We start from the raw sequence: 16,451 nt of genomic DNA, 5'->3' as shown, positions 1-16,451 counted from the left end.
ATCTTAAAATGGAAAGCAATCGACTTTCACAATTTGAATTTTCTGTATTGCCCACCATGACAAGGCTTCTTGTATTGTGCCTGGGCGATCGTCGAATGAGCCGTAAGCCTGGATCCACTGGATATCCAGTTGTTCCTGAAGCGGCGGCCTCATATACAAACGGCAGTTTAGAATCAATGAAATGAATGAGGATAGCATTCCTAGCATGGATTTGTACATTTTCACTGAACTGACTTTTTTCTTTGCATTTGAGTTGTTATATGCAAGATCTTGTGAATACGTCTGTCGTAGGGTAAACCTTCGCTATCTTGGTGTACAGAATAGCAACGACTGACTCGGTATGAGGGATGATTTTTCCATATTGATCTGCAGCCCCAGTGATTTGAAGAGCGGATCACAAGCCCATGAAGAGTTTTTTGCATAGTGGTTTGTGGACCCTGTGACTAGCTAGTCGTCCAGGTAGGGATGAACTTGGTGCCCTTGCTGTCTTAAGAAGGCGGCCACTGGCGCCATGCACTTTGTGAATACTCTGGGTGCTGATCGGGGGACAAAAGGCAGTACTTTGAACTGATATTGGCACCCTGCCACCTCAAACCGCAGAAACAGTTGATGATTGATGTGAATGGGGATGTGAAAATAGGCTTCTAAATGATGTAAAGATCATAAAGTCCCCTTTGTTAATCATCAAAAGAATCTCTTGCAACAACAGCATTTTGAAGGACTGTTTTTGGATATACTTGTTTAAGCGTCTGAGGTCTTTGACCTGCCTCCATTTGCCACCTTGCTTCTTTTTTATTAGAAAGAATTTTGAGTAGAATCCCTTTCCACAGTGTTGCTGAGAAACGTCCTCTATTGCTCCCTTTAAGATTAGAGCTAAAATCTCCTGTTTCAATAGAGTTAGATGTTGATGCTTTCTAGTGACAGGATGAAGACCAGGAGGTTTTTGGACAAATTCTAAGGTATGTCCTTGATGAATAATGCGTTACAACAAACAAATGATGGACGGAATGCTGACAATGCAGACATTCTCCCCCAGTCAAGAGATCTGGGTTAAATCCATCGTTCTTTTGCCCACTACACCACCCCAGTTTAGACATGGCCATATGCAAATCAGTCTTGACCCTGTGCCTCATGGGAACAGTCCAGCCCGAACTGCCAAGCCATGTCTTCCCTGGACCGGAATCAAGCATCCTAGGACCGGTTTCTGGCTATCAGCCGTCATCAGCCAGGATAGCTTGACTCCAGTGGCGTAGTGAGCACGGGTCCCACGTCTGGGAATACCCATCCCACTTAGGGCGAAAAGCGTTACAACAAACAAATGATGGACGGAATGCTGACAATGCAGACATTCTCCCCCAGTCAAGAGATCTGGGTTAAATCCATCGTTCTTTTGCCCACTACACCACCCCAGTTTAGACATGGCCATATGCAAATCAGTCTTGACCCCTTGACCCTGTGCCTCATGGGAACAGTCCAGCCCGAACTGCCAAGCCATGTCTTCCCTGGACCGGAATCAAGCATCCTAGGACCGGTTTCTGGCTATCAGCCGTCATCAGCCAGGATAGCTTGACTCCAGTGGCGTAGTGAGCACGGGTCCCACGTCTGAGAATACCCATCCCACTTAGGGCGAAAAGCGTTACAACAAACAAATGATGGACGGAATGCTGACAATGCAGACATTCTCCCCCAGTCAAGAGATCTGGGTTAAATCCATCGTTCTTTTGCCCACTACACCACCCCAGTTTAGACATGGCCATATGCAAATCAGTCTTGACCCTGTGCCTCATGGGAACAGTCCAGCCCGAACTGCCAAGCCATGTCTTCCCTGGACCGGAATCAAGCATCCTAGGACCGGTTTCTGGCTATCAGCCGTCATCAGCCAGGATAGCTTGACTCCAGTGGCGTAGTGAGCACGGGTCCCACGTCTGGGAATACCCATCCCACTTAGGGCGAAAAGCGTTACAACAAACAAATGATGTACGGAATGCTGACAATGCAGACATTCTCCCCCAGTCAAGAGATCTGGGTTAAATCCATCGTTCTTTTGCCCATTACACCACCCCAGTTTAGACATGGCCATATGCAAATCAGTCTTGACCCTGTGCCTCATGGGAACAGTCCAGCCCGAACTGCCAAGCCATGTCTTCCCTGGACCGGAATCAAGCATCCTAGGACCGGTTTCTGGCTATCAGCCGTCATCAGCCAGGATAGCTTGACTCCAGTGGCGTAGTGAGCACGGGTCCCACGTCTGGGAATACCCATCCCAATTGTTTGTTGTAACGCTTTTCGCCCTAAGTGGGATGGGTATTCCCAGACGTGGGACCCGTGCTCACTACGCCACTGGAGTCAAGCTATCCTGGCTGATGACGGCTGATAGCCAGAAACCGGTCCTAGGATGCTTGATTCCGGTCCAGGGAAGACATGGCTTGGCAGTTCGGGCTGGACTGTTCCCATGAGGCACAGGGTCAAGACTGATTTGCATATGGCCATGTCGAAACTGGGGTGGTGTAGTGGGCAAAAGAACGATGGATTTAACCCAGATCTCTTGACTGGGGGAGAATGTCTGCATTGTCAGCATTCCGTCCATCAATTGTTTGTTGTAACGCTTTTCGCCCTAAGTGGGATGGGTATTCCCAGACGTGGGACCCGTGCTCACTACGCCACTGGAGTCAAGCTATCCTGGCTGATGACGGCTGATAGCCAGAAACCGGTCCTAGGATGCTTGATTCCGGTCCAGGGAAGACATGGCTTGGCAGTTCGGGCTGGACTGTTCCCATGAGGCACAGGGTCAAGACTGATTTGCATATGGCCATGTCGAAACTGGGGTGGTGTAGTGGGCAAAAGAACGATGGATTTAACCCAGATCTCTTGACTGGGGGAGAATGTCTGCATTGTCAGCATTCCGTCCATCAATTGTTTGTTGTAACGCTTTTCGCCCTAAGTGGGATGGGTATTCCCAGACGTGGGACCCGTGCTCACTACGCCACTGGAGTCAAGCTATCCTGGCTGATGACGGCTGATAGCCAGAAACCGGTCCTAGGATGCTTGATTCCGGTCCAGGGAAGACATGGCTTGGCAGTTCGGGCTGGACTGTTCCCATGAGGCACAGGGTCAAGACTGATTTGCATATGGCCATGTCGAAACTGGGGTGGTGTAGTGGGCAAAAGAACGATGGATTTAACCCAGATCTCTTGACTGGGGGAGAATGTCTGCATTGTCAGCATTCCGTCCATCAATTGTTTGTTGTAACGCTTTTCGCCCTAAGTGGGATGGGTATTCCCAGACGTGGGACCCGTGCTCACTACGCCACTGGAGTCAAGCTATCCTGGCTGATGACGGCTGATAGCCAGAAACCGGTCCTAGGATGCATGATTCCGGTCCAGGGAAGACATGGCTTGGCAGTTCGGGCTGGACTGTTCCCATGAGGCACAGGGTCAAGACTGATTTGCATATGGCCATGTCGAAACTGGGGTGGTGTAGTGGGCAAAAGAACGATGGATTTAACCCAGATCTCTTGACTGGGGGAGAATGTCTGCATTGTCAGCATTCCGTCCATCAATTGTTTGTTGTAACGCTTGATGAATAATGCCCAACACCCATTTGTCAGATGTTGTATTGAGCCATTGTTGGTAATAAATAGGCAAACAGGTAGTGGGCCATTTGAGGCTCGTGTTGGTACGAGGTGACTGGTGGAACCCAAACGTCACTGACGTCTGCCGTTGTCCTGGGGTTTTGCTCTTGTTGAAGTACGGAGAGCTGACTGATGCATTTAAGGCATGTTTGAGGCTCGAAATTGTTTTTGTCCTGTATATTGTGGTCGCTATCCTTGTTGCGGATATGGCTGGTATCTATATGACTGAAAAGAGGATCTTTGTTGGTACTGACCCCTTCCTCTTCCTCTGCAAAATGATTGAAAACACTGCTGCTGCAGAGTTCCTAGAAAACGTGCTATTTCTGTTTCCTCCTTTATCCCTTGAAGAACTTCCTCGATATGTTTTCCAAATAAATTTTCACCATCAAATGGAATATCCATAATTTTTGACTGAAGCTCAGGGTGGAAAGAAGTAGCCTTCAACCAACCATGTCTGCAAAGTAATATCGCTCCTGCCATTTGTCGGAAAGCGATGGAAGATATATCCATAGCTATGTCTATGACCTCAGAAACTGCCCTTGCACCCTCTTGAAGAATCTGCATAGCCTCGGTCTTTTTTTCCTCAGGGAGATGGTCTAGAAAAGGTGCCAAGTCAGACCACATCTGACGGACATAGCGGCCTAAGATGGCTAAGGCATTTGACGCTTTGATAGAAGTAGCCGCCATTGCTGCATAGCGCTTACCTACACTATCCAGTCGTCTGCCATCCTTATTGGGAGGAGCCAAACAAGGAGAGAAGGGATTTCTGTAGCAGCACCTGCATAACAACTGACTCTGGTCTTGGATGTCCAATTAAATATGCAGGAGAAGACTTGGGGGCTTTATATTTATTATCTATTGCTGGAACCACTGCAGTGACCGAAGCCAGATTCTTCATTAATTTGAGCCCCTCATCCTAAATGTAGCTTACCATTGGAATGGCTCTTATAGATTTCCTGGTGGAATCTTTAAAATCATACAAAAAGCATTCTGTTTGCTTCATAGGGAGAGACAGGTCAAACCTTTTAGGCACTCGTTCCAATAACTCATGGAACTCTCCAATGTCCTCTGGCGGAGAACTAACAGGGAAAGGTGAAGGAGATGGTGAGGATGGTGCAATGTAGTCATCCCACTCCGCACCTGCAGGGTCTGTGTCCTGAACCAACTCTCCTTCCTTCGTCGGCTCATCCGGATCGCTTTCACTATAATTGTCTCTAATGGCTATGACCTGAGGGACCGCCACACTCTTGTGCTGAAGGAGGTTTCCGAAGCATCAGGAAGTGGTATTTCATGCTTTCTTTCATGCCAACGCGGAGTGTGGGGAACTGGTGTTTGCAATTCCAGAAAACGTTTATAATAGTAACCCAGCATGTGTCTGAGATCTGTGACAAGAGAAATTGGCACTGCTATGGTGTCACCTCATGAAGGTGGCATATTCTCATAGTCCTCGTCAAAGTCGTGTTGCTGGAAAGAACCGTATCGGCGCGGCCTAGGCAGAGGATGATCATTAAAAGACAAATCTGTCTCCATATACTCTGAAGTATCCCCTTGGTACTCTTCCTCATTGTCAGTGACCTCACATTTTACTTTTAATTGAGAAGGGCTATACGCTGGTTCAAACATGCCCTCATCAGCAGACTCTTCCATATCTAGTAGGTGTGACGGAGGAAGCAGGATGTCAAATCCGATGTTATCCATGCAGTTTACTGTGGTAAGGTGTCTTTCTTCTACTCCATCGATGAGATCGTCGATAGAGAGATGCGCTTTATGGTAACCGTCGTCGTCGACCCACAATTGACATTGGGGATTTGAACACCATCGTCGACGGAGTGGTCGTCGACGAGGTCGTCGTCGTTGGGGCGGCTGTCGACGAGGTAATCGTCTTCACCCCTCTTGTCGATGAAGCCGTCGTCACACGGAGTCTTTCTCGCCGACGAAGATTTGTGAGAAGTATGAGGCACAGAGGCAGAAGTTGATGGTCTCTTGTGACCAGAGCTAGTAAATGTCTTAGATGAGGTAGAGGCCTCATGTTTTCTTTTTCGCTCAGGAGTAGAGCGAGTTGAATGCTCCTCATTACCTGAACCCGAATCAGATCTGGACCTTTTCTTCTGCAACCATAATTATAATCTGGCCTCTCTGTCCTTCAGAGTCTTGACAGAAAAAGTTCTGCAGTATTTACAATCCCTTAGAATATGGTTGGGATGTTAGCAATATTGAAAGTCCTTATGAGGATCCTCTGAGAACAACATTGCCTTTCCACAAGATTTACAAGATCTGAATAATCTCTTCTTAAAATTCTTCTGACAATGTGAAATGAAGTAAATACACAATACCTTAAGTCCTTCAAGAATATTCCAGAGAGGAATAGAGCAGGGTCAAAAGTTCACAAGTACGAAGACCTGAGCAGAGCTCAGGGAGACTCCTTCTCCCATGACGTGCGGTTAGAAATCTGAGGTATGGCGGCTCTGCAGGGGCTTGTGGTCTCAGAGCTTGTACCTCATTGGCTGAAGTTTGGGCCTTTTATAAGGATGAGAATTGGTTAACAAATTTCAATTGCTTTCGCAATTTTTTCTAATGTACTCCTTTTAGAATTGCTTAAAAAAAGAAGTACCGTGGGACTCCCACCATGACGACGGGGACGATTCAAGCATGTGAATCTATTAAAGATTCAATACTTGAGAAATATGAATTTGTCTCACCACAGGCGCCAATGATTTGGAATTTAAAATCTAAGGAAAAGTTCCTATATAGCTCTTTAAACTAGTTCATAGGGTTTTTCACTGTCAATTTGATATGGATCATGGCGTCCCCAGAAGTATGATTCAAATGCATGCAACAATTTAAAATATAGTATGCCGACAAAGGTTTTATTAACTCACAATTCCATTTGACATGAGGTGATGCCAGTGTAGTTTTCTGCCACTGTGATTCTTTTTGTAGAATTCTTCGACTTCTGGTATAAGGTCTTCCAATTCAGTGGGCAGTGACACAAACACCTTTTCAGAACTCCGTGACCATGCACCAGCATTTAGAATTTTTATGTTCACAGAATCAGCTGCATAAAATGAAATATTAGAAGCTGAGCGCAAACCAAAATTTTCAAAGTGATAAAATACATCATTTTTCTAAGGCCATGTAGACTGTAATAGTACAATGTACTATGGTTCTATATCAATATTCCTTAAAATACAAAACAGTGTTCAACTTTTGGGGACTTTTACTTTTGGGAAGAACAAGTGTTTCATGTGAGCACAAAATTGACAGCCAACAAGGCAATAAGGATACTGAAAGACATTATCATGCTTGAAAGAACACAAACGATTAAAAAGCCTTAAAATATAGCTGAATGGAAAACATACCTGGCAATGCTAACCGATTACTCTTATGCATTTCCTTGAAGGATTGGTTAAGATCTTCAGACACTTTGATATCCTGGAACATCCTAGCTAATTTATTCACATAATCAGCAGGCATACCAACTTCCTGTCAGAACACAAAATAAGTTGAAAGTTATTCCTTAAACATTCACACACTCAAACAGAAATCCATACTATGGTAAAAAAAAAAAGTAATGACTACAAAAGTGCACAATATATTAAAATGAGCTTGCATTGATGCCTTACAGATCCATACACATGTACCTTTCTGGCAAATTATTCAAACCACATCATTAGGCACGCCATTCAGTTAAGGTCAAATGACATGCAGACCAATACTGTAGAACTATGGAATCAGAAGCCCTGTACGTGTCAACTGATAAGCTGTAGAAGATACCCAAGCAAGACATGTAAAATGATATGCTTCTCTAGCATCTTAAGTATGCTCACATACACTCCAGTAATCAACAGTGAATATTCATGGAAAGGAGGACATCTAGGAATGAATGTTACAAGCAGTAAAGAATACTCTGCCCAAGGAACCTTGCCCACACTGTTCGAGATAAATACTTATAAGAGTCCTTATTCTTCTCCTCAGCATTGATTCTTTTACTGGATAAAAAAGACATGCATAAAGTGGTAAAGAAGTATGAGGGCGTGATGTGATGATCGTGAGGCAAACTAAAATTACCTGATCAATTTTGTAATGTAACTTGGCTCGACTAAACATGAGCATGGGTGTCAAAATACAAACTGTGATTGGGGAGGGTCGGAATAAATAAGTTACTTACCTTCAGTAACATTCTTTCTGATGGTTACTCAATCTAACCGCAGATTCCTTTGGAATATTCCCCAGGCGCCAGACTCGATCCAAAAACTTTTCATACCAGTGCTCCTGGGCGACGCTAGGTGGTGCCTTGGGGCTCCGTATTGACTTTGTTCTGTCCCGGAAGTGACAGAGGAGAGCTGCACATAAGGGCCACGGCTGCATGCTGTCACTTTCTTGCTGGACTCTTTCCATGCTCCTGGACGCGGAGAACAAGCAACTGTTGGTACCAGTGTGCAGATCTATAATTTTGGACCTCTTTAGATGGTGAAAAGAGACTACTCCACAGAATGGGAGGAATCTGCAGTTATATAGAGGACCCACCAGAAAGAGAATTACTGAATTCAAGTAAATTGTTCTTCTGAAGAATGCTTCTACCCATAGATTTCTCAATTATAGAACAAATAGCAAAGCACTACCCCCGAATATGGAATTTCTGTGGAATATGATCAGAGTAGAAAATCTTGAAGGACTAAATTGCAAAATGCCCTTCCTGTTGGACTTAATTGTCAAGGTAGAAGTGTGTTGTGAACATGTTCACCGAGGCCCATGTTATTTCCATGCAGATATCAAGGAAAGGTATTCAACATGCCAAGGCAAGGGTGGTAGCCTTGTCGCGGTTGTGAAGAAACTGGCTTCGGGTCAGCCAGCTCAGTCAACACCTGGTCCACCTCTGGAGACAGTGGTTTTGGTAACGGGGTCGATGAGAAAGAGACCAGCACAGGTCTTGGGCGTGGAGTGGATGTCTGTACTGGAGTTGGTGCGGAACTGGAAGTGGGTTCCATGAGTTCAGACGGCGTGGAGAATGGCTTTGCTGGCGGCAACCAGACTGGAGCCCCCTACTGACCTTTGGGCCCAAAGGCACACAAGAGGGTGCCAGAGGAGCACAGAATGACCATCCTTATCAATCTGCTGCAGCACTGCTGATGGGCCGGGGACAACTAGGCATATTAGGACCAACTGTGGAATCTAACCCTCAAGCAAAGATTGGGAGCGGGATTGAGTAGCACCTTGATTCCCTTGCAAATTCTCTTTAGGTAGAAAGTAGTGAGAAGGGGTCAAGTCCCTCCTCAACCTGGATCAGATGGGACTTGTGCGAGGTCCTCTGGCAACTCCTGTCTAGGATATCAGTCAAATGCATAAAGAACAATTGATGGACAGAATGCAGAACAATGTCATACATTCACCCCAGTACAGAGGTCTGGGCCTAAATCCATTGTGTGCCACTGGATTCAAGCTAGACTGGCTGATGAGGGGTGATGCCCCGAAACCGGTCCCAGAATGCTTGTTTTCGGTCCATGGAGGACCTGGCTTGGCAGTTCGGTCTGGACTGGTCCCATGAGGCACAGGGTCAAGAATGATTTGCATATGGCTGGGTCTAAACTGGGGTGGCATGGTGAACAAAAGAACAATGGATTTAACCCAGATCGATTGACTGGGGGAAAATGTTTGATTTGCTCTGCATTTCGTCATCATCTGTGTGTCTTAGGATATCTGTCAGTCAGCCACATGGGCATCCTTGCACACATTTACCAAACACTATTGCCTTGAGTGTCAGGTCTGTCATGACGGGCAGTTGCCCGTTTGGTCCTCCAGGTCTATTTGGTCTGAACCAGTTCACAGGCCCACCTCCGAGGTACTCTATTGGTATCTATTCTAAGGTAAGGAATCTGCAGCTAGTAGTCGCTATCAGATGAACAAGATAACCTTCGGTAATGCCTATGTTTGGTGACATACAGCTTCACTTCATGGTTCCAAGATCACTTTTGAGTACATGAGTGCTCATCACAGGACTTGAAAGTCTAGCCCAGAGCCCAAACATCAAAGGTATACCTCATTGCCATGACTGACATGTTTTCTGCAGTCAAGGAATGGTTTGAAACCAGTAGTTTTTGGCAGGGACATTGTTCCTTTGCACACTGGAGTCGTCATTTGGGAGTTGGCAAAACATCAAAGAATGTCCGGGGGTGGACGGAACCCAGTGCTCGTCTCCCGAGGCGGTAGCCAGGGAGTTCGCACAATACTTCTCTTCACTCTACACACGGCAGGAACATTTATCGGAGGCCCCTCGTAAGCTTACAGACCATATGTGGGATCTGCTTGATGCCCCCATTATGCTAGATGAGTTCAGTGCGACACTGGCCATTATACGCCGGGGCCCCTGGATCTAACGGATTGCCTGCTGAATTTCTCAGGCAGCACATGAGCACGCTAGGCCCGCACTTACTGGACTAGATACAGGATGCCCTAGACCAACACATATTGCCCCAGAATTGGCGACATACTCAGATTATCCTGTTTCTGAAACCCGGACGTCACCCAGAAGATTCATTGTCTTATCGACCCATTTTCCTTATCAATTTTGAGCCCAAACTTTTGGGCAAAGTCCTTGCAGACCGTTTCCGTGCCTGCATTCAAGACCTGATCCACCTGGATCAGTCTGGCTTCATGCCACACTGTTCCACCTGACACAACATCCGGCGGGTCCATAACGCCATAGCGAGGGCCCTGGAGCTGGGTCGCCCCACGGCTACCTTACGGGCTGATATAGACAAGGCGTTCGACTTCCTCAGCTGGACGTACCGGTTTCAACTCCTTGAAGCCATTTACTTTGGCACGTGCTTCTTAGCCTATGTATGTCTGCTTTATACGGACCTAACGGCTTTGGTCCGGATTGCGGGACACCAGTTGGCCTCCTTCCCTATCGGCCGTGGCACGAGAAAGGGCTGCCACCTGTCTCCGCAATTATTCGCCCTGGCTGTGGAGCCCTTGGCGGCCTGGGTGCAAGGGGACCCTCTGATCCGGCGCTTTGAGTGGTCACGGACCCAATCGGACCGCTTCACGCTATACGCGGACGATGTGTTGTTTTTTTATGACCGACCCGTGGTTCTCGGGACCTTGAATCCTACAGATCCTCAAAGTGTTCGGAGAGACCTCCGGACTTAATACCAACCCCTCAAAATCTGTACTTTTTCCAGTATGTGGGGATTAGGGACGCGGAGCCTGGGTGGTACAGCTGTCACACGCGACCGTAGGTTTTAAATACTTGGGTATCATATTTTTGCCCTGTCCGAAGACCTCGTGGGCACACAACATTAATCCACTCATCACCAGTCTATGAGACGGCAATATGGTCTCATCTTCCACTTTTACTATATGGGCGCTCAGCAATTTTTAAAATGGTTTCTTTACCCTGAATATTATACAGACTACAGAACTTCCCATATGACATACCATGTACATGGTTTGCACAAGTTAATGCTATACACAATAAGTTTCTATGGAACAGTGGGGTGGTCCAGGTGGAGCTGAGTACATGCACACAGTCAATGTACTGCGGGGGCATTGCTGCAGCGGATGTGTATGCCTACTATGCAGCATCCCATCTGTTAATCATTAACGAATGGTGGCACAACTCGCCTACAGACCCTGCTTTCGCACTGAAGTATATAGCAATGGAGGGTACCCTCCTTCTACAGCTCCTATACAGCCATGGGAACCTAGTTTTCCTACCCCCAGCCAGGAGAACTGTGGTTCGGCTCTGGAGGTATACAGTTAGGCATATGGGGTGGCAAGGCCGCCTGACACAGGCGACCCGCTGTTGCATGGCATTTACCTGCATCCTGTTGCGGCTCTATCAGGATTCCGTAAATGGGATCTGTTGGGTGTTTCTACTTTGGGGGATGTTATGCGGGGCAATACCCTCAAATAGTTCCAACAACTGCAGACCGATTTCCAGCTACACAAGACGCAATTTTATCAGTACCTCCAGCTGAGACATACACTCACTCCCCTGATTCACTCACTTGATACCTTGTCCAAATGTCATCCCCTTATGGGATGCCTGCTGATGGGGGACCTGGGAGCACAAAGATTCGTCAGATCTACCAGACATTGACCACCCACACCCGTACAACACTACATATGACCAATGGAGCATGGTTAGAGAACTTACCGGACTTGACCGACTACGACTGGACATAGGCCCTGGCCAGACCCCGTGGCACGGCGGTGTCTACAGGTTACCGCCTCATCCAATTCAAAGATATACATCGCATATATTTCACACGATCCCGCCTATGGAGGATGGGTGCCATCCAGTCCTCCATGTGCCTTAGATGCGAGAGGGAGGAGGGAACCTTCCTGCACACAGTCTGGAGCTGTAGCGCATTACAGCAGTTCTGGCGTAAGATAGCGTCCTGCTTAGGCAGAGTCCTATCGTGGGATCTTCCATTTGACCAGAGGTTGTTCCTACTCCATAGTACTGATGGGATTGGCGGGAATCGGTATAAGCAACTTTTGCTCTTCTTAGCCCTCACACTCGTCAAACGAGACATTGCCCAGTTGTGGAAAGGCACGTCCTCTCCAACAATAGGTGGGTAGAAGAAGGCCCTAGACAGATGAATTGGAGCAGAGATTGCGGTTTTCCAGGCCCGGGGCTGTCTCCAGAAGCTTAAGAAAATATGTTTCCGCTGGGCGACTTACCGGGGCATAGATCTACCTCCTCTACCACTTACAGACCCCTCACAAAGCCGCCCTTTTATATACGAATGACTACCGTGCAGCCTTGACAATGCAACGCTACCATCCAAACTTAGACATATGCAGAATTACTGAGCTCCGCGAGGTCTGGGACTACCTGTGCCATGTTTTTGTTGTTTTGCCTGCTGGTTCTGCAGACGTTACAGTTTCATGTACTTACCGGTACTCCCGATTTAATATGTCTTCGCAATGTATACAGCAGGCCACGTCCGATTATGTTCCATGAAAATTCAATAAAATATGTTTAAACAAAAAAATCAAAGAATGCAGGAACAGAGCTACTGATCTGCATTAGATGGCACAGAAAGAAAGGTACTACACTTCGAGGACTATCTAGCCACCCCCCGCCCCAGGGACAGTCTCGACAATGCCGCCACATCCTCTACTGTGAGATTTTTGGGGTCATGGCTGGTTGATTTCCTGAACTTCGTAATCAAACAGAGGCAAGGGTTACTTTCACGGTGAATACTCCCAGTCCCCTTGCGATAATTCAATAAACAAATGAGGGAGTTTACCCTAACCTCAAAATAAGTGCTGGGACGCGTACAAAAGGGAAAAAAAGAGAACAATCAATCCTTTCTTAAAAACCCCAGATTGAAATTATGACCTTTACGGAGGAAAGAAAAACTGGATGGTGTCCTTCACTTTGTCCACTGAGCTACGTGTATGTAATGTAAGTATGTCATGAGTCAGATAACCCTGTCAGAATCTCATATCATAATAGATCTTCATCCCATACCCCAGAATTAATACACATACACATAATTATATTTTATAATGTATTGAAGTTTATGATATATTTGTGAAGAAGAGGTGAATGACATTTATCAGAATACTAACCATTTCGGCATCTGAAAATTAAATAAAGGAAAATGTTAAATACACCCCTCTCATTGTTCAGCACAATGTATAATTCCCAATCTATATTATATTTAGCTGGCTCACAGCTTAAAATATTTTTTTATTATAATACTTGCAGTCAAGCAAAGTACCTGCATATCTTTTTGCCAGCAAGCCATCAAATCTGAGCCTAATTGCCAGCATTTCTGCCCAGCAACTTGTCAGTCTCCTATCCCGTGCTCATTTGCTGGCATCTTTTTTTATACCCTTTCAATCCAATAAGGTTTGTAGAGCAAGTGCCGGACCTTTTGCAGTCAGATCTTTATTTGTTATCCCAAGCAGAAAACCATGATTTTTTTTTTTCGATCACTAGGAACATGCAGCTACTAATGTGTTGCAACTTTTAGATTCTAGCAGCACGGAACTTGCACAAGGTCTGTTTGCAAACAGATTTCTAGCTACTGGCTTTCATAAAGACATCAGCAGAAAATGGGTGAGATTTTAGCACATTCAAACTCTGTTAGCCTGTACTAAAAATGAAGCCAAGATTCATGTTAACGAAGGCCTGCAGCAGCAGGCCTATCATTTTTGTATTTATTAATTCACACACACAGATTGCTTCAATCCACAAACCATGAATGATTGTTAACATTCATCAAGGCCTGTGACACATGTAACTTTATCAACTATGTAATAAATGTGTGATCAGAAGTGACACTATTCCAAAATGTTAGTCTGAAAATTGTGCCTTTGGAGAGCTTGCCACACAGGTCTTCTTTCTAGGATAACGGGTAAAACAATTTGTCAAATGCAGTTACTCTTGGCACAATCAATTGTTTGTAATTTTACATACTAGACAGACCATGTGAGCTCACATTGGATGCACACACGCAGAAGACCAGAACACCTGTGGTTCATGCTCGTTACATTTTCAAATCAAAGAGCGTTTACTTATGGTGTTCTCTAAGGTGATATGTTCTTTACTTACTACACTTTTTACATTCTAGAATATGATACCTATCAGTGTCTGTGGGTCTTGTAATATTAACTGCTTGTCATAGCACCGATGGTACTCCCATGTTAGATTACCAGTAAAGCATATTTTTGAAAGGTTTCAAACGTAAATGACCTTTTGCTGAAACATGAACAGCTACTACTTTCAACCTGAAAGTTAGACCCACAAACCATATTGTTGGAATTGGACCTATATGCTGATATTTGATTAAAGTATTCTAAGCAGCAGGCTAATAACACGTCTGCACTTGAGATATTTATTATGTGTTAAACCAGTGTAGTTACGCAAATCTGTGACCTGGAAAGCGGTTCAGATGGATAGTTCTAACTACAGATTCCTCACATTTTACAATATTCCCTATGCGCTAGATTGCATCCGGGAACCTTTCATTAGGAGCGCCCTCACGTGCCGCTGGGTATCACCATGCGGCTCCATGTTGGCTTTGCTGCTCCCCGAAAGAGAGAGTGAAGCCACATATTAGTGCAACCCCACAAGCAGAATTCAGTTCCTTTCTTGATGCGCCTTCTAATGCAGATTAGTTGCTCTGTTCCTGCATTCTTCGATCTTTCGACAACTCCCAAATGACGAATCCAGTGAGTGTGAAAAGGAACACTGTCCCTGCCAAAAACTATTGGTTTCAAACCATGGCTTGACTACAGAAAACATGTCAGTCACAGCAATGTGGTGTGCCTTTGATGTTTGGGCTCTGGTCTAGACTCTCAAGTCCTGTAATGAATGAGCCCTCATGTACTCAAAAGCGATCTTGGCATCATGAAGTGAGGCTGTACGTCACCAAACATATGCAAAAAGAACAATTGATGGACAGAATGCAGAACAATGTCATACGTTCACTCCAGTACAGAGATCTGCGCCTAAATCCATCGCTTGTTCGAATCAGCACTTCCCTAGGGTACTTATATGCCTCCTCAGTGGTGCCCTATAGTTTCTAACTAGAGTGGCATAAATGAGTGACTTCTCATGGCGGTAAAGTGGGGCAGACAGCAACCTAAATTCTAGGGGGGGGGGACTCCTATATAGTGTCAAGACGTCCAAAACACTTGGTCAGCACATGCATAATCTAGAGATATCTGAACCTTTGGGATTCTGCCATCTCATATCGTTCTTGCAGATATTCAAAGGAGGCCATCCCTGACTACCCCCACCCCCCCATAGGTCCTCCACTTTAGTTATCCCAATCAGATCCCACTGCAGGTACCCAACAGTGTCTGCACTCTACCAGTGGATCAGCATCCCACAATGGCGTTTCCACAGTAATTTTTCCTGTCCACCATATGGTCTTGGTTGCCTTCTTCCAGATTTGCACAGCCTTTTTCGTGGGTGACATGCCCATCGGCCTCTCAATGTGGCTGTATATCGATCTCAAGTATCTCCGGACTGGGAGCGTTCTTCTGTCTGCCATAAAGGCCGGATTATGCTGGTCCATGTATGCCCACTCATCCATCACTAGTAACTGTGCTGCTCAGTAACAGAGCTTCAAATTGGGAAGAGTAATACCCCAGTCATAAGGACCCAGCATCAAGGTATCGAAGGCTGTCCCACATCAGTGTCCTTGTAGTTGTTTGTACCACCTGGAAAAAGGCATCTGGGACCACACATGGAGAATTCTAGAGTACGTAAAGAAATGTAGGCAATGAAATCATTTTGTAGAGCGGTGTTCTACCCAGCAAACCTAGCGGTAGCTCCCGCCATATGGCTACATCCTCTCTATGTTGGTTCAGTATACCCTCCAGAATCTGGGCATAAAAGATGCCAGGGCCTATAGTGATAAATATATAAAGTATTTGAATCCTGTCTCGGTCCATTGCAGGGGGCATTCCCAGTCATCAGACGGGTACCATCTGATAGCCGAGAATTCCACCAGTTGTAATTCGGAACATATGGTGTATCTTATCACTTGCCCCTGCCAACTGATGTATGTAGGAATGACCAATAGAAAGGTCAAGGTCCGCATAAGTGAGCACCGCAGTACAATCAGGCGGGCAGGAACAGCGACAAAACTCACATCCCGCTACTTGGAAAAGAATCATACTGACAAAGATCTGAAATGGACAATATTTGAGAAGATAAAAGGGAGTGGCAAAACACACAAGATGGTGGACGGAATGTTGCACATTGGCAAAACATTCACCTCCAGTCACAGATCTGGGTTTAATCCATCGTTATTTTGCTCACAACGCCACCCCACTTCAGACATGGCCA

The 16,451-nt window shown here is 45.8% G+C and overlaps 1 protein-coding gene across 2 annotated transcripts in view; it reads right to left on the bottom strand.

Moving 5' to 3' along the window:
* The window catches only part of CUL5 (cullin 5), a 677,835-nt gene that overhangs the window by 116,797 nt on the left and 544,587 nt on the right, over positions 1-16,451 (bottom strand). For both annotated transcript variants that reach the window (XM_085621507.1, XM_085621508.1), the window contains 2 exons: positions 6,991-7,114; positions 6,511-6,686 (listed from right to left, as the gene is read on the bottom strand). In XM_085621507.1, the coding sequence (XP_085477633.1) occupies positions 6,511-6,686; positions 6,991-7,114 (300 nt within the window). The remainder of the gene's footprint in view (positions 1-6,510; positions 6,687-6,990; positions 7,115-16,451) is intronic.

This window comes from Triturus cristatus, chromosome 8 (genome assembly GCF_964204655.1).
Source record: "Triturus cristatus chromosome 8, aTriCri1.1, whole genome shotgun sequence".
NCBI lineage: Eukaryota > Metazoa > Chordata > Amphibia > Caudata > Salamandridae > Triturus > Triturus cristatus.
The sequence above is the reverse complement of the archived record's forward strand: the minus strand, read 5'-3'. Positions and strand labels throughout refer to the sequence as shown.